At 38.6% G+C, this 24,150-nt stretch overlaps 1 protein-coding gene across 1 annotated transcript in view; it reads left to right on the top strand.

Moving 5' to 3' along the window:
* Window positions 1-23,597, top strand: part of LOC131573462 (DNA-directed RNA polymerase III subunit RPC2) — a 71,824-nt gene extending 48,227 nt beyond the window's left edge. The window contains exons 23-28 of the mRNA XM_058827442.1: window positions 116-258; window positions 10,103-10,206; window positions 11,079-11,245; window positions 13,524-13,637; window positions 18,696-18,869; window positions 22,983-23,597. Of these exons, the coding sequence (XP_058683425.1) occupies window positions 116-258; window positions 10,103-10,206; window positions 11,079-11,245; window positions 13,524-13,637; window positions 18,696-18,869; window positions 22,983-23,112 (832 nt within the window). The 3' untranslated portion in view covers window positions 23,113-23,597. The remainder of the gene's footprint in view (window positions 1-115; window positions 259-10,102; window positions 10,207-11,078; window positions 11,246-13,523; window positions 13,638-18,695; window positions 18,870-22,982) is intronic.
* The last annotated feature ends 553 nt before the right edge of the window (window positions 23,598-24,150 follow it).

The following is a 24,150-nucleotide window of genomic DNA, read 5'->3' on the forward strand; positions in this document are numbered from 1 at the left end:
TACAAGTTCCATAAAGATTATTGTTTGGTCAGGAGCTTACCAAGACAGAGATTGTTGTCTGTAACTTGTGTTTGGTTCACAGAAGTAAAACCAATGTTTTGGCTTCTTTTACTAGCTACAAAGGTGCCACTGATTCATACATTGAAAAAGTAATGATTTCATCAAATGCAGAGGATGCTTTCTTGATTAAAATGTTGCTGAGGCAAACCAGACGTCCAGAAATTGGAGATAAATTTAGCAGTCGTCATGGACAGAAAGGTAAAGGACACATTTAATGAAAATAAATTCATGTTGTATATGCCTTCTATATGTACATAATGTATGTTTCCATTGATTGGTTAAGATATTTTATGAATACAGTGATAGAAGGCCATGTCAGGTTTTTTTTTGGTTAAGTTCACCTAATTTAGCAATGATCAACAACTCTCAGTTGATATATGACTCTGGAAAATTCAGTAGTTGCCCATTTTAAACAGGTACAGTGTTTTTGAGGTTTGATTGGGTCTTTTTTAAGTTACAGTTTGGATTTAGGTGATAGATTTGTCAGTGGGTTGTCAATAGAGAGACTGGAGAGGTTCTGAACGCACAGAAAAGATGAGAGATGAAATGGGATGTTTGCAGGTCTGTGCAGACATTCTGCTCTAAAGACAAGACTGCAGGTAGATAACTCAGAACCATGGTGTAAAAGGGAATCAAATCAGGAACACAACTAGGAGTGTACCAGCAGAGAGCAGAAAGAAAGGGAATGTTTTTAAAAAGACACCTGGGACATGATCTGGGAGCACCTCTGGATCTTAAGACCAAAACCTGAAAATGAGTACCTACTAGGAAACTGCTTGGTGGCATATAGTTCTCAAGTTTTAATGTTACTAGGAAAATGAAAATCAGGAACCTATTTCCATGTCTGCTGAAAAACAGCAGTGAACTCCCTTGACCTGAATGTGAAAAAATACAAGTGTCAGATCATCCTCTGAATCTCACCGTTGGAAGGTGCAGAAAAAGGGTATCAAGAAAGAAGTGACCGAAAACAATCTGACTGTACCAACTTAAAGGCATGTTTTGTTCCCATTGGTGTCAGTGTGGGACAGGTTTTGACATGTTCTGGTCATCCTGTACACTTGGGAGATGGAGATTTGTAATATTTGAAGCATGACCTTCTGTGTTAGTGTATGTGCCATGTTATTACCTGAGTGTTGTAATCTCGTTACATTTTTTAAGTCTTATTTTGGCTTGAGAGGATTACTTGGTCTCTTGTCAGATGTGATGGAAAGATGAAGAGGTTGATATTACCAAATCTTTCCCATTACAGCCCATACACCCCTTGTGATCCTGTCCTAATAAATACTGGCCAGGTATAAAAGCTGTGTCCCTGTCATGAGATGCAGAACTAACCACAGTAATCCACCTTGTTGTGGTGTCCAGGTTAGGACATTAGGACATCTACCTACAGCAGCCCTGTCAATCAGAGGAGGTAAAATGGGTGCAGAAGGCAGTAGTTGATCACAGTGACAGCTGTTTTCAGATACTGCCTCAAGTTTGTGTGTTATCTATAAGAATAGTCTGCACAGCCTTTCCCAGTACATCCAGCTCTCTGCAAGATCACCTGTAATTCCACAGTGTCTCTCCACGCACCCACAAAACTGGCTTTCGAAACTCTGTATTCTCAGGAAATATTTCCATTGTTTCTATTGTTATTAAGGAAGAGAAACTCTTCTGATAAGCATTGAAATGTTTTTCTTGATTGTATTTTCAAGATGGTTTTTGATCTAAAAATACAAAGCTGTTCCCACTGAGTTCCCCAATGATCTGGGAATTGCTATTGTTGAGGGTTTCAAAAAAGTAAAGAAGCAGCATTACATACTTTACTGTCCTTATAAAACTGAGTCTAGTTCTTGTGCTGCAGCCTTATAGGATAGTTAAGGTACGTGAGGGGAGGAAGACTGTTAGCTTCAGAGGCAACCCAAAGGAGTTGAGCAATTGGAATGTTTAACTGCCCCATTCTTCCTTTTTTCAGGGGGGATCCTCCTTCATGAAGATTTTGTGTAGATTCTCTTTCAAATATTTTTCCAGTCTCATACACAATGAAGTTGTGCAGTGCTTAAAAAGTTAGGAGCACTGTTAGACCAAAGCCTATTTCTTGAAACAGTTTCAGCTTTGTCTAGTTAAACCCTTCTCCTTATAAGTGGTATGCAGTATTTTAGCAGCAAGTTATTGTATAACAATACAATCAGTACTGTGCAAGACAAATTTTCTTATTAGAATGAAAAAAAAAACCCTCCAAATTATATTGAAGAAGCTTCTTTTTTAATCATGATAAATATTTATAGGGATTTGCCTGAAAAATATACATGGGTTAGTTTTTTCTCCTAGTTTGGGCTATTAATGTGTACCTATGAGAATAGTTGAACAGAATGTAAATGAACTTTTTTTTTTCATATCCCTCCAAAAATTAAATTAAATTATTTATTTAATTTAATAAAAACATATATAAATATATATGTTTTTATATATTCCACGAATATAGAACCATGAGTGGCAGTGGAAGAATGACAGAAAGAAACAGAATTTTGTCAGGCAGGCTGTAGTATGGCTTTAGGGTGCTAAGGACCTTTCATATGACAAAATGCACCTAAGACATCTCACAATGTAAAGCAAGCAACCACCTGTGGAAATCCCATGGTAATGAAAAGCAATATTCAGAATTACTCAGAATGCTGTAGGAAACTTTGAGGGCACCCATAATTATACCTTGCATTACATCAGGTTAACAATGCCTGATCACCCTGCATCTGTTCTTGGGATACTGCTACTACTACTACTAATAATAATAATAAAAACCCAAGCCCTTCACTTACTTAGAATGTGACTTTCAACTTGATTTTGGAGATATGAGTGGGAACATTGCAACAGTTGTGCTACAGAGTTTGCAGGCATGTTGCATATGTTGCTGTCACATACATCAATCTGTAGTAATGCTTTGTGATCAGGGGAGTGATCATATTCCAAATTATTAGATCTTACTAGAACTCCTAGCCCTCCTGGCAGTAAACCTCTCAGTTCCTGTAGTGCATTATAGAAAAAGATGCTACAGTAAACATGAGAAAGGAGGAATATGGAGAAGATACATTTGATAGATACTAAGAAAAAAAATACTGAGAACAGAGCAGTTCACTGTTTTGCAGTTTAACTATACAATGAAGCAGCCAATACTGTCAACAGCAGAACTGGAGAAAAGACATGAAAAGGAAAATCTCCTTTGATAGCTTTTTAAAGTTACATCTGGTATCGTCCTCTGACATCAAACTGGGGAAGGATCAATCATATCAGAAGAATATAGACAATCGTGAAGCAGAAATCATAGTACTGACAGTTTAATTTTTTCTATTGAGAGAATTTTTAATTATCTTTGAATTTTTTCTCTCATCTTGGTCTGAATGTAGGCAATTATGACTTCAAGTTTAATTTGTGACTATTAGCTTTAAGCCTGCTATAGGGCCATTTAAACATATAATGAGCTTAAACTACCAAGTACCTTGGTTCAGTGAGAAGGAGAAAAAGCATATGTCTGTCTCCATTGTCAGTCTTTTTTGTGAAATAGTTATTTTCAAGAAGGGATACATGAACATGAGATTTGATTCCGTGGAGTCACTGTAGTAGTGGGTTTTAAATAATTAAATATGTGTAAAATAAGAGAATGCACAAACCATGTCTCAAACTTTTTGATGGTCTTTTTCCTGTATTCCAAATTGATTTGTATTTCAAAGCTGTGCTTTGTCACTGGAGCAGAAGGAAGCAGAGTAAAGGAATTAGAAAGCGTCTGGGATACAACAGATTAAATCTCACAAACCAGCTTTAGCCTTTTGTTACAGAAAAGCCTTTCGTTAAATATGTAGGTAGATTTTGTAGGCCTCTGTAATAATACAGATCTATGTCACTGCCTCTGTATTTGCTGCCTTCTTTGTGTCCTCTCACATGTCAACACGGTATTGGCAAGGGTCACCACTTCTGGCCTGTCCACCACACCCTCTTTTCACGCGAGTCCGTGTTTTAAGTACACTCCTTCCAAGCTGCCTGTAAAAGGTTCCCTGTCCTTCAAGGCTTCTCAAAAAGAAGTATATGGGGAGAAGGAAAAAAAACACCAAACAAATGAGGCCACCATGTTGTGTTCTGAAATGCAAATATTTTTCTTTATTTTAATATTCATCTTCAAACTGGATGTTGCAGTAAGATCTTTGAGACTGGCATTGTCTCTATGGTCTGTAATGTCATTAAGCACCTAGTGGCTCACAAATAAATCCTCTCTGGTAGTTATATGTTTATCCTGAACTGCAGAACTTTGTTTTCACTGTATTGCATCATATATTTTCCAGAAGGATAAAAAAATCTCTTTTTGGGGTAATTATTTTGTTGTTTTAATCATGTATTCTTCAAGCAAAGTCACTTTTCAAAGCACAGAAGGCAAAGGGATTGTTAAGCTAAAGAAGCTTCATCTGAGTTCCATACAAAGTAAATTATTATATTTCCAGATTTCCTCTTGCTTTGCTACAAGTCACAATGAGGAAAAAGTTGGGCTCCTTTGATGTGAAAAAAAGCAATATAACACTTCTCTGAAAGAACATTTCTCAGTCTCTCATGTGAAAAAGGATTAACACCTCCAACAAAGGTCCTGTAGATCACAGAACTAAGCAGCAATACTGAACAGTATTCCTGAGGAGTGGAAAAACTGTATTTAAGCAAGAGATTGTTTGAACTGGCAAACAGAAGCTTTTTAATAGCTGAAGATCTAAGATAAAGGATTAAACCTTTCTGAAGTATCTGCACTTAAACAACTCTAAAGACAAGGAAGCAAGTTTAAATTCATGAAAGATCGTCTTTGTTTTCCTAAATGAACCATGTTCTTTAGTGTCAAAACAAAATCCATTCACTGCATTATCAACTACATAAACTTCATGACAATACCACTCATCTACCTAAGCCTGACCTTGCTTACTTTTTGAAATTTTTATTAGTTTGAGCATCTGCCATCTGCTTTCCTAACTTCATAGTGAGATCAACTTATCTTTTTCCTTTTAATGGGCACTTGTACAGTACAGATAAGCAGAACATTTAAAATAAAATGCTAGTTTTAAATGGCTACTTGTGTAATTTCCCCCCATGTTACAAGTCAGAATTAGTACTTTATCTCTAATAGAACATCAGTGGGTTTATAGTAATTAAATGGTTGAAGTGGCATTAAAAAGAATTCGCTCTTAATCGACTGCAGGAATGTGGGATGATTAGTAGTTATTAGGCATCAGGGAAGGTAGGGATTTCTTGCCATATTTTTATCTTCAGAAGTTGTATTTGAGAAAATGTCAGAATGCCATTAAAACTTCCCATTCTGTTTTTTCTATTTATTTTTAACAAAACTGCTGCTTAGTTCGCTGTCTTAAGAAGAAAATAACAGCATTTTTTATCTCAAGCAGCAAACAGGTAACCTTCTGACCTTTTCAGTAAATCCTCAACTGAACCTCTGAAATTAGGGTGATTTAGCATTTTATGGCACAGAATAAAAATCTCTAATTCTGTTTCCAAATAGTGTATCCTGAACACACATTTTATTAAGCTCTTGACTCATTCAGCCATGTGTATTTTGTAAAGTTCCTATGGTTATTGTTTTACAATAGCTGCTTCCAGAAGCATTGTAAGGGTTTCAATTAATCAGCTCTTTGTGTGCTTCAGACTATGCAAATTTATCACATCAGACCATTCAGCAGCTCATGGGAAAGCAGTGTACAAACTGTATTGTCTTCTAGCACCTCCTCTCATTTAGAGTGATGTTTTTAATAAGAAAACTAATCAAGTTTACTTATGCATTATTTATCTGTTAATTTTAATTCTGTTCTTTACCTCTTATGTCAAATGGGATGTAGCGAGTGATATGATAGATCAGTGAATGATTCAATATTGAACAAAGCTTATGTGATGCAGCACTTTTTTCTTCTAGACTTCTTTTATGCTTAGTTAGCCAACACAGTATGTAATTAGAGAGTTTTGAAGCAGCTGTACATTTTTTGTTCAGCCTTACTAATTTTTGCAAATGTGTCACTTGTCCGTAACATACAGCGATGTGTTACAGCTACAACTTTGCTTAATTATGTGATGTTGTCTTATTTCTCAAGAGTATTTCCAAATTCTGCTAAATCTGGCGAAGCTAAAATAGATGCCTTTCAAGTCAGTTTTAGCTCTTTTACCACCGTATCATTAGAATGAGTAAACAAGCTCGTTTAGTAATGTGCTTCTTTTTATCTTGCTGATAGAAACTGGTACTGCTGCTGCTTCTATTCACGTCGTCTCCTTTGCTCTCTAATGTCCCTCCTGCTGGTAGTAATTAGTTTTCTATATTAGGTTGTTTTGACTTATTTGATGATTTTTTTTTTTTTTTCCATTTGGCATGTGTGTGTATAGAAGGCACCTTATCGTAGCCTGGTGAAAAACTTTCCCATACTGTTGTGTTCTGTCCCTGCCCCCTCCCGGCCGCCCCCCTTCCCCCTCTGCACAGAACCGAGCTTTTACAAGTCTGGCTGTGCTCGTGTTTGTCAGCAAACTGTAAAAGCAACCACACGAAAGGTACCAGCTCTGGAAACCTGAGTTTCTCCTGATTAGGAAAAGAAACTCAGACAAAAGTACAGGGGCAAGGGGCTCTTTATGCTGTCAGTGCCTTGTGGAGGTACATGGGTTTGAGATGCTGTCAGCATTGATGCTGATAGCGTGTGTGGGGCTGGGGGCTATTGTGCATAGTCAGGGGGCTGTCATTTATTGGCTGCCATACAATAGCATTGAAAAACACTGCCTATGGCTGTTTTATACTTGCATGTTAAACCACTGTGGATGTCTGATTTAAGGTTATTCTAATTTAAACTGTTATCCTTGCATTAAGCTTCCATGCTTATTAATCCACTTTTTTTTCTTTTCTGATATTGTAAAATAATTTCTTAGAATTTTCTCTGATTTTCCTTCTAAGGTGACATTGCAAAATTGATACACAGAAAGTTTTTTTCTAGAATTTAATTTGTTTTCAATTGAAAAGAAATTACATGTAGCAAGTTACCAGATGCTTTCTTGCTCAAGCACATAACCATCTTGTTAATCCACATTAAAAAACACTTCTTGTTTTTTGTTTTGTCTGCAGCCTTTTCTGGTTGTTAATACTTGATTCTGGTCCCAGATGAGGCACCAGAATGCATAGGTGAAAGCCATTCAGGCCTACTGCAGTATGGAATTTAGTCTCAAGTTGAATTGCTCAATTCCAGATGCAGCATATAAAAATTGCGAGAGGAAGGGAAGTGGATGAAACCAAATTATTTCATGTGTCCTTTATGAATGCTGGGGATCAATTTTCATGTGATGTCTAAATCAGTAGAAATTAAGAAATACTAACTTCTAGTAAGAGCCACAGAGCAAAACAGCCTCCTAGTTTGAGTGTGCCTTACTTATGAATGCTGTATGGGGTGCAGTTGCTCAGTTATGAGATGCAGTTCGTACTTGAACGGGGTTTGGAACTTGAGGCTGTTTTAAATCCAGCCTCCTCTCCACTGTTTTATTAGCCAGTTGCAAATGATAATTCCACTCACGTGAATTAATTCAACTGGTCACTTTTTCGCAGCTGTTGCCTTGCCTGGTACTGCTCTGCTGAAAAAAAAAAAAAAAAGAGTAGAAAATTCAGGAGCTTAAAGTGTAGATCTGCAAGCATTAGTCTCCTAAAGAGCTTCTGAAAGCAAGCGATTGCAAAATGAAATCAAGTTTATATTTTTGAATGAATTGCAGTTGCTTACTTTTAGAAGTAGCATTGTATATAGGAAAAGTATCTTTCAGCTTTTTTAACAGTTGAATGAACTTTCTTAAAACATAGGGTAGGATAGCTTCTCTGTCCTATTAAATACACACAGACATGCTATAGATCTGCTACAGGCTCAGCAACTTCTTAAAATACAGAAGCTTAGAACTGTGGCTTTATAGCTTTCCCTTTTTTTTTTCTTCCCTTTTTTCTTTCCCTCTGTAAAATAGAAACTTTATAAATGGCCTAGTGAGCTTCACATTTCTGGATTCTGTCTAAATATTTTGTTTTTAACTTCTAAGCTCATTATGCTGTCTTTGTGTTAACTTGTATTAAAATCTGTCAGCTATGACTGGTCTCATAACCACAGTCAGCGGACCAGAATAAGTTAATTATTTACTTGTGTCACTAGTGCTCTTCATCTAATGAAATGCACAGCTGTGTTAGATCTGCAGTTGGGTGTGTAGGTCCTATTGTTACACAAGTCAGCAGAGGGTAGAAGCCGCTATGATGGAGAGCCCTCAGTTCTTTCTGCTGTTCTGCCTTTCTGTGTCGATTTCATGGATCTTTTATCATTCACTTTCACACAAAACAAACAACACAGTGGCTGTCTGCTATGGGAACCAGCTTGGCATATAAAAGGTTTTCAGAGCCTAAAGTAATTTTAAGTTAGCTAAGATTTAATTCTTGGCTTACAGGTGCCGTGAAGTCCAGATGCAACCTAATGCTTTCTTAGATGTAAATGCAAATAAGGCAGATTGTATACACGATAATACACATATAACAGAGTATTTATGTATAAAATTTTAGGACAAAAAAAAAGCTGTGCAAGGAAGAGATAGTGGGTTGGTTTGGTTTTTTTGTTTTTTTTATTTTCAGCAAATGATTGCTGCTTGGCAGGGAGGGCTAGAAGGATGTTATTGATTTATCACAGTAGAACAATGAAAATTAGTTTCAATAGGTTTAAAAACTAAATGCAACAGCACACACCCCCTTGCCCCAGACAGTTTTTTTTTCTGCTCCCTTCCCCCATACTTACCATTCTCATTCTATTAACTACTGTCCCATACACCTATCCCTGTCTTGCTTGGACAGTGGAAGAGGAGCTCCCTCCTGAGCAGACGCCGATATCCCCCTGTGAACTGGCTGGTCGGGGATGCCTTTTTAGGGATGTAACCAGTACCCTCAGTCTTCCAGGAGCCCCCTCCACTCCAGGACTGTTCCCAAAGCATGCTCTGGCACAGTTGCAGCAGGCTGATCTCAAATAGCTTGCAGACTTTTTCAGCTCTAAGGGCCTCTGGAAGAAATTGTCCAGCTGAAACAGTAGCTTTGGTTCAAAGGAGTATGGGCTTAAGCAGCTGCATTTTAGCACCTGAATTTGAATGTTAGATCTCTTGATCATTTATAGCTGCAGTATGTTGATTTGCAGAATTCACTATAGAAAATTGTAAGAGTTGGAAGGAAAATTTTGAGATGCATGATGGACATTTAAAATGAGTTTTCATGGTTTTGTTTATTCTTTCTGCAATATTTTTAGACTTTGGAGGGTTTTCTTTGTTTTCTATCTGTTACTGATAGAGACTGACAAAAGCTTCCAAAACTTTTAAAGGGACAGTTTGTGTTCATGGACTGACAAAATTAAAGCAGTCTGTGGAGTGGATTGCACTTTGTAATTCATTGATAGCAGTCTTTGCTCAGCAAACTGATGTTACCTGAAAAAAATCTTTGCTGCTTTTTATTTATTTTCTCCTACTTCTCTTTTCAGTCCCTGTCAAAGTCCAATTTGATATGTTTCTGTTGACAATATTTAGCAAAGATACATATGATAAATAAATTTCAAATCAATAATAATTCTGTATGTCCAGCGATATAAGCTAAGAGGCCAAATTTCTGAATGTTTTTCTTTCAGGAAATTATAGCATCATCTTTAAAAACGGTGTCTCTCTTGAGATATTCAGTCTGATTGGACAGAAGTTTCCAGTTGCTTCTGAAAATAGGATCAGCTGAAAATAGCTTTATCCCCTAATTTGCTAACACACAAATCACTGGGAGCATTATGCTAATATATTAGCTATTGTATTAGTTATATGCTAATTTTGCCAGTCCTGTCACAAGGGCTGTCTTCTAGTGTGCAGGTTGGGAGTACTGGTCATGGTAATGAATCTGGGTGAAAAGTGATCCATGAGAAAGAGAGGAGGAGGAAAACACTAAAGAAAATCTGGTGATGAGCATCAGCCCTGCTGGTGGTTTGCTCTTTTGTGAATTGAAATGTTTTCTCTTCTGCAGGGGTGTGTGGACTGATTGTTCCTCAGGAGGACATGCCATTTTGTGATACAGGGATCTGCCCAGATATCATAATGAACCCTCATGGCTTCCCATCGCGTATGACGGTGAGTGCTGCTGCCCAATTCACAAGACACTGTCCCCCAAGAGGGAAAGAGAAGGGATCACTCAGTAGGGACAATAAAAGCTTGAAGCATGATTTCACTGGGAATATTCTCCAGTCATCATGCCATGCACTTGCTCTGCTCTGAGTAGCCAGCCCTCTGTTTCACTGTTTTGAAACATCCTACTGTGAAAGAAGTAAGGTTGCAGGCTCTTCATGCATCACTCTCGTTTTCTTCTGTTTCAAGCTAAGAGGGATGCAACTGAATACTTCACTTGCACCCTTAGTGTTTGGAAATTTCTTGCTCTTCCTTCCCTATTGCCTGTGCCCATTAATCTGGCTGAGGCAGACTGTAAGGTGAAGGTTGAAGAGGAGCTTCAATTATAGATCCAGACCTATAAAACTTTTTAAATTATGCACACCTCCCTGGAACTGAGGTGAGTCTTGCAACTGTGCTGCAGGGTCACTGCCTGCTAAATACCTCACTGCTGCCCTTTATATGGGACCTCAGTGCTTCCTTCACACAACCTCTGATCTTTCTTCCTTTGTTAACATCTTCCCTTCTGTTCCCCTGGCTGCAGTGCAGCGAGTCAATCTCCAAGGCTGTTTCCTCCAGCAGAAGGCCACACAGATCATGCCCACTTTTCAGACAACTGGAAGAAGTGGAACTGCCTTGGGACATTAAAGGTGTTCCCAGACCTTGTGATGAGTCCAGTTTTCCCCCTTTACACAGGAGCACTCTCAGTTGGTTCTTGGGCTTCTTCCACTCTTCCTGTTGCATGCAACAGGCTGCCATCTGCCTAGCTTGTGCTGTGACCAATCCAGCAATGTGCCTGTCCTAATGACCAGGCTGCTAACTCTGCTTTTCTTCCACAGGTAGGAAAGTTGATTGAACTCCTGGCTGGAAAGGCTGGGGTGCTCGATGGCAGATTTCATTATGGAACGGCTTTTGGCGGCAGTAAAGTTAAGGATGTGTGTGAAGATCTTATTCGCCATGGTTATAACTACCTCGGGAAGGACTATGTAACATCTGGGATCACTGGGTAAGAATCTGCTCTTTAGATTTAGGTGTTTCAGGAGAGTGGGGAAATCCCGTTGAGACACATCTGAAAAAATTTTCTCATGTCTCAGAGCTTGGGAACTTTCTCTTGTTTGCAAACTGCTGTGAGATTGAGAAACGAGGCTGAAGAGTAGTGTGCATTTTTTTATTTCTTAGAAGTGTATTGTGGATCCACATTTTAAAAATTGCTGGTGTATGTGTGGCTGTAATGGGAATGAACCTTGTGGTACATATGAAAATTTCCCAAGTTTTACTGCCTGGCAAAAAAGCTAAAATCAAGACTTTCTTGCTGAGAGATAGAAAAAAATTCAGATTTCTGTCAGCAGAAAGTCTTACATATGCTTGGAATCAGATAAGCATTTTCATGTTGACTTTAATGGTACTGTAAATATGGATTTGGAGGCAAGCGTCTGTTCCTTGGGAATATTCTGTGTGTGCTCTTTTTTCCTTTTTTTTTTCTTTCGATTACACAATGTTTCAGTCTGGCATAATACTCTAATCTGCAAACTTCCTGCTGTGTTGATCTGACTGGCTTCTGAGACACGGAGTTCAAAGAACATAAGATAGTTTAGGAACAGGAAAAGGCCATATGGCTTCACATGCCTGCCCTTCCAAAATGTATCTTAATCCTACCTTCCTGCTATTTTTATTATCCTTCCAGTCCCCTTCTTCTCAAGGAGCAAGTTTAGGTCTCTTTTGCAAGTTTTTTTATATACTTTTTATTTTAATTGCCTTTCCTACCAACTTATTCCATATGTTGCTTCTCTTTTTGTTTTAGAGATACGATTTTGTTTTCTTTATTCGCTGCATATTCCATAAATTGTATATCATGTATCCTGGTCCTTGAAACACTTCCTGTTGGTATATTATGGTAGCTTTTAAAAAATCTGACTAATCATGTTTCCTAGGGAGAATATAATCATGTATCTAGCTCTAAAATCCCCCATCCTCAAACTTCAACTTTGTAGTGCCCTATTTAGAGACTTTGTTTAAGGACACTGATACTTTTTTCCAAGCAAATTACACAGGCTTAATCTGTTTGTTGTGAAATTTGAAGGCAGATTTCATAAGAATGTGAAAGTTTGCAGATTTCAAATGTCTAATGAAGTTTTATTATTTTCTTCACTAGTCAACTTTTGGAATAACACTGCATAATGTCAGTAATGACTGAAGTATAACACTTTCGTCTCTTGCTTGTTTTACATTGCACATACCTTTTTTGTATTTTTTTCAAACCAATTAGTGGCCATGCTGAGTCTGTCAGTGTTAAAACTGGTCATTTTTAATGCTGAAGGTGGTAGCTGGGTGAAGGTGGCAGCTAGGAAATGACTGAGTGCTTTTCACTGGTTGCTTTCTGATCTTCAGGCGCTTACGCTCTTCTTACAGTTGGGGGTGTTTTAAACACAGAAATCTTTAGCCATACTCCAGCTCATAGAATGGAGTAACGAGTAACACCCTCTGTATTGCTCACAGATGTTCTCAAGCTGATGAAAGTGCCTAAATACTGTTCTCAAGAGCCTTTTCCCAGCTCATCTGAGCCCCCAGTGCCAGCCAGGGCAGCAGTCTTGTCCCCTGGATGCAGCTGCTGGGCAGTGCTGCCAGGCAGCTGCGCTGATGCACAGCCACTCAAGGAGGGATTTCACCCTTCTGGGCCTTGGGTGTTGCCTCAGGGTACTGTGCAGGGAGAATTAGTGGATGAGGACATTGTCAGGCTCCTAGTGTTCCAGTGCTAAGCAGTTCTTGCAAATGGAAATTTCTTAAAGTGCTCCTACAAAAAGGATCTTCTGAGCATTTTTGCTATAGATATTTGCTTACATATATGCTTACCTTTATGAAGGAATATAAAGAGAAGTACCTTAAGTCACTCTTCAGGGTCTGACATATTTACAGTCCTTCCCGGCTACTGATGACACTGTTGAAACATTCCTGTAGATAGAGGAGGGACTTACCATGGTACAGCTGAAACAGGTACCTGCAGCTATAGGAGCATGTCTGCACAACGTGAGACCAGAGTTCAGGAGCTTGTTCCTTGCTGCAATGGAGACAGCAGCATGTGGTGCTGGCAGTGTACTGTCCCTGTGTTCAGAAGATTTCCCTGGAAAGGGTTTCAAACCGTTTGCCCAGAAAGCCCAAACACATTTTTCTAGGACTCATCATTTCCAAATTATTTCACATTTCTTCTGTACATGACACCTTTGCCTCTTTTAAGGTAGATGTGTGCTAACTGGAGGTTGGTTTTGCTTTGTTTTTCATTCTTTCAGGGAGCCTTTGGAGGCATATATCTATTTTGGTCCCGTGTATTACCAGAAACTGAAGCACATGGTGCTGGATAAAATGCATGCAAGAGCTCGAGGACCCAGAGCAGTGCTCACCAGGTATTACAGGCTAAGCACAAAATTCTTGTGTACATGCAGAAGTGTGCCCAGTTGACCCATTGCTATAAAAGAAAGTTTTTTACCTTGTGATGTTTGGTACAAAGTGCTATGAACTGTTATTACATTGTTGCAAACTAAAAACTCTGACAGTAAACTGTGGCAGGAGGTTGTTCTGAGGGTTCAGGTGTGCCCTGTGTGGTTCAAAACTTGAGTTTGCTTCTCAAACTTCTGCTAGCAGCTGGTAAAAACACCATCTATGATTCACAGTACATGCTGTGGGTCGTTCATGTCAAATAACTCATATCATAGGTATTTTAAGAGGTTTGTTTATTCTTTAACATTTTTACTTTTACAAAATCAGTTCTGAGTAGAAGGAAAAAATTTTAAATTACGGTCTAATATTTCAACACTTTGAGAAAACCTTTGGGGAAATTGAAGCTTCCTGCTTTTACTGGTGCTACTTACTTTTTCTCCTTAAAGCCAAGGGCTGTGTCTGCTTGCACTCATGTTCAAAGTTTCTGATATTCTTTGCTCACAAAAAAGAGTTTAGTGGCACAGGCTTTGCTTTGGGGATGCTTCTGAGGGGTCATTTAGTTCACTTCTCTCCATCACAATAATATTGTTTACTGAAACTTGCCAGAAAATTAAATTCCAGCTAATCTTGTATATTCTAGTGAAGATTATTTCAAACGTCCTTTTGCCAGTTTTTCTGGGTTATTATGTAGACCGTTATACCTCACCTCCTGCATGGTGGTATTCTTCTTTTTGAAGAATCAGTCAAACCTTGTACTGATTCTGACCATAGAAATCTTTGTACTGTTTTTAAGATGTAAGCACAGTCGTGTCTATCCCACCCTTACTCTTCCCTATAACAAGCATGATTTGTATTCTTTAATTCTTCATTTATTTTTATGCCTCTGATCATGTGAGGATGCACCACTCTTGCTTTGCCTGGCTGCACAACAGCTTTTACTAAGTGCAGCTTCTACCTATTGATGTGCTGTTAGAGAAAGGAGGGGCAGGTGTCTGCTGTAGAGGTGTCTTCCTCTTCGGCTTTTCATTGCTTATTTCCTTTCCAACCTCACACTGGCTATAGGACAAACTTATGCTTTCCATGGAAATAAATACCAGTGGTTGAACTGGAAAGGAAATCAAGAAAAGATTTTGTAATTTGTCTGAACTTTTTCATCAACCACATTGAGAAAAGGAGGTGTAGCACAACCACAGCTGCTTGCCTATATGAACATAAATTATATGCCCAAATAATATGCTGTCTGCCCCATTTTCAGTGTGTTAAGCATTATATTGGTCCTTCACATGAAAGTGAAAACACTCTGTCTTAGCTAACAGTACACAGGATTTACTAGAACTCCTGGCTTACCTAAATCCCTTGATCTGCCTTTGTGTTGCCTCCTCAACTTCTCAGCTGTTTAGAGATACTGAATTTAAATGAAGCCTAAATACCAAGTCAATGTAATGTTTATATGTAAAGGTGAAGGTTGTGTGATTTCCCCCATCCCTTACTTTCTGCAAATTCTTTGTTCAATCAGTAGCATCATATTGTGTAATTAGGGCTCCTTATTTGACTTTCAGGAAAGCTAGTGGATGTTCAATTTATGCTGCCTCTTGACTATTCTTTCAGGATTTTTTTTTGTCCTCAAATAATTAAACATTTGTTACTGCCATTGCCTCTGTTGAGAGAGTCGGCATTGCCAGCTTTCATATTCGCTATTGTTTTATCATCCATTGCACTTCCTGGAGAGTAGATTGCATCTAACATTCTTTTTTGATTTTAAAAGTAATCCTGTAACAGTTTCCAACGTGGAATTTGGCCGTCATTGTCTTGAAATGCATTTTATTATATATCAAATGTACCCTAAGTGACAGAGCAAAGCTGTATTTCCATCTGGAATAAGGCAGAATACTTGAGCTTCTTGATCATTACTGATTCTAGCTATTGTTCTGATTAAAACAAGACTTTGCAGAATTGCAAAGCAGCACTCTTTGTCAACATGGTCAAAAGCCACCAGGATGTTGCCCTCTGGAGTGGTACTCGAAATGAAATACAATCCTTAATTTCAATGCCATGGGTAGTTGACGATCTGTAACACAGTTCTATATGTGGTGCTGCCCAGATACCAGTCCTGCTGAATCTTTTTAGTAGATAAGCTGCTTTTAATTCTCCTTATAAGTGAGCAATGTGAGCTTTCTGCGTGTGTATTTGTTTTGATGGACATGGTCAGAGCTGCTACCTGTGTGTCTTTGTGCATGTCAGATGTGCCAGGTCCTGTTGTGGTGCAGGGGAGCAATGGGACAGACACCACTCAGGGCTCTCCTCTGTGCTCTAGGGCTTTGGGAGCAGGGGATGCCCCCCTCCTCCTTCTTCAGGCAGTGTTTTTTAGGTAATGTTCCACTTCTTGGAGATCAGTGCTTCAGCAAACAACTCCATTCAAACTAATCACTAGTTTTCCTTATCAGGCACAAGGGAGATCTGCTGAGACCATGGAGGTAGACTTATTTCTCCCTCTGAAGTGAAAACAAGGAATCACCATTCAGCTGAACCCACTGTTCTTGCAGAAAATGCAGAATTAGTGCCAATAAATTCTTAATGTGCTTAAAAACACTGAAGTTAATTGGTTTATGATTTTTTTTTTCTAAAGGCAACAGTTAAATAGAATGAAGATCACTTTTTTTATTATTATTTAAAGCATCACTGCATTTTATTTAGCATTTGAGGATTTTAAGAACTTAGGTTTTTCCTTAATATTAAAAATACCTCTTTTTAATGATATTCCCAATCTTATTTTCAAGAGTCTGCTTTGTTTTCTGATGTTATATTTAGAATAAAGAAAGAAGTTAGTTGCCCAGGGCAACAGCTGCAGTGTACATGTGTATAGTGGGAAAGGGGAAGAACAAATGCTTTATAAGTACTGTTTTAACATTTTAAACAACTTTTTGTATGAGGAGTTTTAAAACTCATGTGAGCTGGAAGAAGAATCTGATAATCTTAGGAAGCAGAAGATAGACTCCTTTCAAAGGTTCAATCTCAATATTGAAATTTTTGGCACTTTAGAAAACTACTTTTTTGGGTAGGCAGGATTTTGATTTGTTTTCTTTCAATGAGATCATACTGCCAGTGTGAGTGAAACTTAACAGCTAAATGTTCTAGTTGGGTTTTTTTTTGTTTGGGGAGCTTTTTGTGTTTTTTTATAATGGAATTTCACATGCCGTAAAAATCTTCACCCTGTATCTGTTGGAAGACCCATGGCATATCTATGTATGGAGTTGAGGTCCTGTACTATACTTTCTCCAGAGGTTTTATCCTGTCAGAATTGGGGTGAGATTATTTAGGCTCAAATTTGTAAAACTATTTTGTCATTTTGTCCTGTAGAACAGCACCAGGTGAAACCTCTGAAAGCAGTCTTGAGTATTAAATAGTATTACAGAAGTCAGTTCATAAAAACAGCTTTGGCACTTCTAGCACTGCAGCAAATGCCTGATTCCTTGGAGGTCCAAACTGCTTTTAAAATCTGCCTCCTGACACTTCAGAAGAGAAACTGCATTCACCACAGGGTTAGTCCTTTAAAACAGCAGTGGTGGTGCCATCGTCTGGGGAGGGGGCCCTGGGGAGTTTAATCAGGATGTAAACAACTTCTATCCATTCTTCCAACACTGGGAAAACCAGAAGGTTATATGAATGAAAAGGACAATTTGAATTACAAGCAGATTAGTTTTAAGGTTCCAGTGTGGTCAGAGTAGGAGAAACTACTTCCCCCTAAAAACAAATACAATTTGCATCTTTAGAAGATATTTTGGTCTGGTAATTAGACTAAGTTTTTACATGTTACAAAGGATTATTAGCTGTTGAAGGCTTTCAGAAATTCTTTCCTGTGGTTTGCAGCAAGTTGGCAAAATCTTAATTTTTACTATCTTTAGTAAGCTTAACAAATTCAGTTGTTGGAAATAATAGAAACAAAATATTCTCCAAAAGTAATGGCCCAGATCTGTAATTGAATATTTTAGGTGGATTACACTGCTACAAGTGTCAGAAACAGCACATAAATGTGAGGTTTCAGGGAGCAGTGAAGCTCAGTAACTTCTTTTAAATTCCTTCTCTTTGCTGTCATGTTTCAGGAATACTAAGATGTAAATATTCATTTAAATGCATGCAGTATATTAGTGCTGTAGGAATTCATGATTGTTTTTGCTTCATAGTTTGCTCTGATATTTGCAACCTAAGTACTACATCATTGTGCTGGTACATGAGTGTAGAACTGATACTATGAAATTGCAGAATGACAAACAAGTTTAAAAGTTTTGATTGTGTTCAACAGAAAAATTGGCTTAAGCAGTCTTAATGTTAGATAATATACAGTACCTTATTTTTTTACCTCAAAATCTTCAGTGTATACTTGATTGCTTTATTAAAATTTTTCTCTAGCATGATAAGGACAGGGAATCTCCCCAGACAATAAAATAGGAGTTTGACTTGTGTAGAGGAACCTATAGAATGACTCTATTAACCATCATACATGAAAAAAATAAACTAGATAAATGTTACTTTAAAAAAAATAGCATTTCAATCATGAGTTAGCAATATGTGTACTACTTGTTTGCTGACTTATTTTGGTATTCTCTCACAGATCAAAACCATCTTTATTTTTGAAATCAGCTGTAGTTCAGCTGAAACATTAGGTTGATGATTGATTCATTAGCTGCTGAATATTGTTTCATTTTGTTAGCTACGCATGATAGTGTCTCATCAAGAAAGACTGCCAAATCTGTGTCCAGATTGTCTTGGATTCTCTTTGAAATCTTTTTGTTTTCACTTATTTAGCTGCATTCTGTGAGGTAAAAAGCTGTGGCCTGATGCTGTAGTTGCCACTTACAGAACTGCGTCATATTGTGGGTACAGGAGCAACACATTTGTGAGATCAGCAGCTCTGGTTTCTAAAGTCCATCAACCCCTGTGTTGTTCCTACAGTTTGAAGACAGGCTGGAGTCATAGAATGTATGTTTTGGAATACTTACGACATTTCCCAAATATTTATTTCTAAGGCAACCCACTGAAGGTCGATCCCGTGATGGTGGTTTACGTCTTGGAGAGATGGAACGGGATTGTTTGATAGGTTATGGAGCCAGCATGCTTTTATTGGAGAGACTGATGATTTCAAGTGATGCCTTCGAAGTGGATGTTTGTGGGCAGTGTGGCTTGCTGGGGTACTCTGGATGGTAAGTTGTCAAGTGCCTCTGTGTAACAGAACTGCCCTTGGTTACAGTGCTTTGAGTTTTCAAGAGCTGACAGGCATCAATTAACAGTCCCATGCACTTCAATCAAAAAGTTAAAAATTGGTATTTGGAAAAATGGTGACAGGGGATGGTTCTTTATTGTGGTCTGATTGAAGTTAGGACTGAATTGAGTGTGTAGTCAATGAGCCAGGGATCTCTCCTGTTGTGGGGGCAGAGGTGTTCTCTTCCACAGCCAGGCTGTTCCCTTCAATCTGTCTGCTGACCTTCCATCCCACCCTTGCAAGGAATTATCAAGCACCCAATCCCAGATATTGTCTATATTTCGAAAGGGGAGAACAGCAGTGTCAATGTACTTGATGCTTCTGCCAGCAGAAATGAGGATACTGGCTGGGCTAGTCACACATACTCCTGCTACAATCCCATGTTGACCCTCACAAGGCTGAAGAGTGAAAGTGGGTACAGAAGAATAGGAGAAAAAAGCAATATCCCCTGCTTTCTTGTTCTCTAGCTATGGGGTTCATAATCCCATGCATTTGGTTTTCTTTGACTGTGCCCCTCTGTGCTGGTTTTACCTTTGCAAGGCATTTTGCCTAAAATTTTTTTTTTTTGCTTTTGCTTTGTAGTCTTGTAAAACAAGGAGTTCCTCCTAAAAGCATTAGGCAAATGCATTGATCCCATATTGGAGCCTGAGAGACAAGCAGCTGTCTGTTTGGAAATTCAGCTGGCTTCTGCCTGAATGCCTTCTCCCTAGGAAACTTCCCTCTAGGCTGGCTAATGGTCTTGCTGTCTTACTCTGAGACCAGACTCTGAAACATTACTGACTTGGTCTCCAGAAAACAAACTGGTTTTTCATGTAGGGGAAGCATAAAACTGGACATCAAAGTTGTATGGAGCTCATCACCTGTAACACACTGGGTTTTCTCTCCGGCAGTTTTGAGATGTTAGATTTAAATTTGTCCCGTAGCAGGCTGAAAACGCTATTATTAGAAGATAAACAAACTTCTGTTTATAGAAGGGACTATAGATAGTCTTAGAGGCGAGGGAGATGTTTTGCTTTGACCTGGCAAGCAGAAAACAGACATGTGAAACCAATAGGAATTTGAGATACAAGATTATTGCAAGCTTTGCAAAAAACAGGTGACCTGAAATCCCATGACTAAGGGAAGAAAAAATAAATGGTGCACGTTCAAATTACAATTTACTCCAATATTTATATTGGGGAAAGATGGAGAGTTAGAAGGAGGAGGAGAAAGATAAATTTCTAAACCTCAAAAGACCACAGTTGGAAACTTGCTGCATCTTGGATATCAGCATCAATCTATTGGGAAAGGCAGGAAATTGGACTTTATTCACTTCAGTACCTCAAGACTGATTTTTCCATGATACACTGAAGTAGGAAGGTATATTCTCAGTTTGTTGATGTGTAAAGGTGACAGCTACTGTTTTTGCCCCTGGTCAGACCTTTCTTCTGAAGTCTTTCTGGCCAGAAACCAAGCACCACCTTTGTTTGCTCACAGCAGCAGCAGCTCTGCTCCTGGGGGAGCAGATGTTCGGACAGAGGTGGGTAAACACATGTAATCCAGAGGAGAGATGAGCCCTTCTCTGAGCATCCTGCTGTGATTGGTGATTTTCAGCTGGGCATGGTCCTGCTGGCTCTTGTGCCATAACTCTTTTTGAGACTCCTGTTTTTCTTGAGGGTGTGTTCAGTGTATGTAAGAAGGGAAGTTTTTTTCAGACCCAGGTCTTAAAACTACTGCAGTGCAAATAACAATCATAGGAAGTAGTGTGAAAGGAAGGACATGCCAGAAGTCAAAGAACCAACCACTTCTAACTGTGTAAAGCATTGCCTTTAAAAAACCTCACATGCAGATGTAGCTCAATTATATTTTCAATAAGACCATGACTTTCAGAGCAGTCCTTTAAGATTTTTCAGAATCCACAGGAAGTAAAAGGACCTTGAAGAAAATCAGGAATTTGAACTTTAGAAGTAATACTACATTTTATTTTTAAGGTGTTGCTAATACGTTTCATTTTTTGAAGTTCCTAGCGAAGTTTAGTAACTCCTTAAATAATTGTGAAAGAAACTACTGTCTCAGACAGAGCCAGACATTCTTGCAATCTGATTCTGTGAAAAGCTGTCTGATGTGTGAGGGTAATCAATAAGAGAGCTTCTACTAAATTTTATACTGAGTCTACCAGTATCTGAAGTAAGTGGCCCTATAATGAGCATCACAGTAGAGACGAAGTCATTAAGAGAAACTTCCAAATGGGCCTTTTCAGTGACTCAGGCATTAATAAGACATTGCTGCAAGAAACCTTTTAGAAACATTGTTTGTGGCTAGCATTAAGGGCACTTGTCTTATGGAAGATGAGCCGTTCCTCTCAGACAAGGACTAACCCCCTGGGTACGTTTTCTGCAAGATAGTAACAGCAGATCAGTGTTGGGCCTGAACTGGTATTTTCACAGGGGAAAGGGGCTCCTGTGGCAGTGACAGAATTTGTCCCTGTAAAAAATTTGGTTGAAACTTACTATGATTTACTGGGTTTATGCAGATTTTCAAAGTTAGCTGTTGCACGGGTGCTTAGGAACAGAACACCACTGAATGTAATGAGCAAAATTTGGTCCTTTTTTGATGATAAGTTGAGTTAGTCTGATCTCTCTAGCCTTTCAAAATATACATGAAGAAAAACTTGGTTTCTGGTCCATTGATTCAGCCTTGGATGGTAAAAGTTGCCTTTTTTTTGACCTGTTTAATGTCAATTCTAATACCAAATGGTCTTTCAAGTATTTGTTTCTGTGACCTCTGTGTGATGCAGTTTTGTGCTTACTGCACCTTTCTGGGTGGTCCCCCTCAAGTACAAAGCAGGCCCAGAATGGTGTAGCTTTGAGCCTGGGTGCAGTGAGTGGTCTCTGCTCCTCAGTCCCTAGGAGATGTAATCAGATGCCAGACATGTGCTCACAGCAGAGAAGTTGTGTCTCATCAGGCTTCCAGGGCCTGCAAGGAATTCTATCTCTCCTATTGAGAGCAATTGCTTGCTTGCCATCGCTGGAGAACAGCTCCCATTTAGGTCACTTCCTCCCACCATAAAATGTACCTATCCCTATAAATGCTGACTAGGGGAGTAGTTATAAACCTGCAATTGACTGTGAGCCTAATTCTGTACCACAGAAGCCTTCAGTTTTGCTAGTTCTTCCTTAATTGGATCTTCAGACTTTATGCCAGAAATATAAATTTGAAACACAGGAACAAAAAAAGGAGCTTTGTTAGACCATTATGAAGTGCTTAGTCACTCTGTGTTCCCAAAGGAGTGGCTTTCTCAACTCTCCAAAAACAGAAAACGGAATATGCAGGAGAATGAAGAAATAGGGAGGTTGGAAATGGATATTTATTAGAAGTGTTTTCTACCACCACTGAATTTGAGTCCCAATACTGCAAAGATGGCTGACTAGCCTATTATATATTATATAGTCAAGGCTATATCTATATGACAAAAAATCAGTTTCCTTCTGAATTTTAAGATCACTAGAGCAAAGAGCACAAAGAATATGTGTTTAAAGCAGTTTTACTGAATTTCTATGCTGACTAATATTTAAAGATGTAAGATGAGAAGTGCCTCTTTTCTGGAAAGTGTAATGGTTTGAGACATTATAGGGTGAAATTGCATATAAAAAACTTTCTTTCTTCCTGACTCTTCTTTTTGTGACATATATATAACACAGAAATTGGACCATTAACCACTTTTTCAGAAACACTTAGCTTTGTTCACCTCCTTTCTGTCACTGTGCAGTGCTGAATTTGTTGACACTGTGAGTGCTGAAAAAGCAGAAGTCGGTGCTGTTAGCTCCTGAGCATTGTGATTGCCCTCCTACAAAAGTGCAGATTTAACATTAAACTCCTATTGATTTCAGTCAGATTATTTAAAGACTTAAAGCTATGACTTAAGCACTAAAATGTGTCTCAAGCATTTGGTGCTTCTAGGACTGTGGCCAATGTTTAAATGCAGATGGACAAAACAACAGTGGCTAGTGGCAATTGGGTTTTTTCAGCAGAAGTTATGGACCAACTCTAACTTTCTTTCTGTTTGTTTCCCTAGGTGCCACTACTGCAAATCATCATGTCATGTGTCTTCTCTGCGCATACCTTATGCCTGTAAACTCTTATTCCAAGAACTGCAGTCCATGAACATCATACCTAGGCTAAAACTAGCTAAGTACAATGAATGAACAAGATTAAAAAGACCCAAAAAAAGTACCTTAAGGAATTGAAATCCAGCATATCTAACTCAGAGTTTTTTTGGTGAACAGGAATAAACTCTAAAACTGGAGTGAGGGGAGGTTCAAGACAGTAGGAAATTTTTCTTACATATCCTCCTTGTTTTTAAGCTGACATGGAAGAGTCTGTCAGTGAAACACACTAGGAGCAGTTGTGAAGCATTGATTAGTCATGAACGGGACACGTGGGAATTGTGGAATAAGGCCTTGGTCCAGCAAAGCACTTGGATCACTTCAAAAAATCCCATGCTTGTGTTTGAAAAGGTCTTTGCTGGACTAGGTCTTAAGCACAGCTAAATATACATCTTATTCATAGAGGTTAAAAATGTTTTCCAAACAATTATAATAAATGTTTTAAGTAATACTGGCTGAATGTTGATAGTTGTGTAAGGATGGTAAGGCCTTATAATGTCTAAACCATTTTCTGTTCCTAAAGCAGTTTGCTAAAGCATTAAAGTTTTCTAAAGAAGTGTCAGTGTTAGAGAAATGAAACTTCTTTCTCAAGAGCTTGAGATTTTGAGTGCAATTTCAGCATGCAGATGCATTTGTGTGCCAGTGATGATGTGCTTGTACAGGTAATGTGCTCTCAACTGAATGTACGCAGTTTCCATGAAGTTCAGGGGAGGAGGTGACTGCATATGTAGCAAATGCATGATACAGCACACAGATACCCATTCCATTCCTACTGAGGGTAGCAGGTCTGATAATACACTGGCTCAAAGTCCTGAAAAGACAGGCTGCAAACACTAAGGAGTGATCATTACCTGGTGTGCTGTCAAAGGGCTCTAGAGCGTTTTTAAAAATATGAAGATAGACAAAACACTTTAAGAACAAAACAAAACCAAGCCTATGAAGAAGAACAAATCCTTCACTGACAGTGAAGCAGGTTTGAGTAACCTGAGAGGATTTAGAAAGGGAACAACTGGATTTTTTCATGAGGTCTTAAGGCCTAGAATTAAAGCAGTGGATGAACTAAGAACCATTTAGTTC

Source organism: Poecile atricapillus, chromosome Z (genome assembly GCF_030490865.1).
Source record: "Poecile atricapillus isolate bPoeAtr1 chromosome Z, bPoeAtr1.hap1, whole genome shotgun sequence".
NCBI lineage: Eukaryota > Metazoa > Chordata > Aves > Passeriformes > Paridae > Poecile > Poecile atricapillus.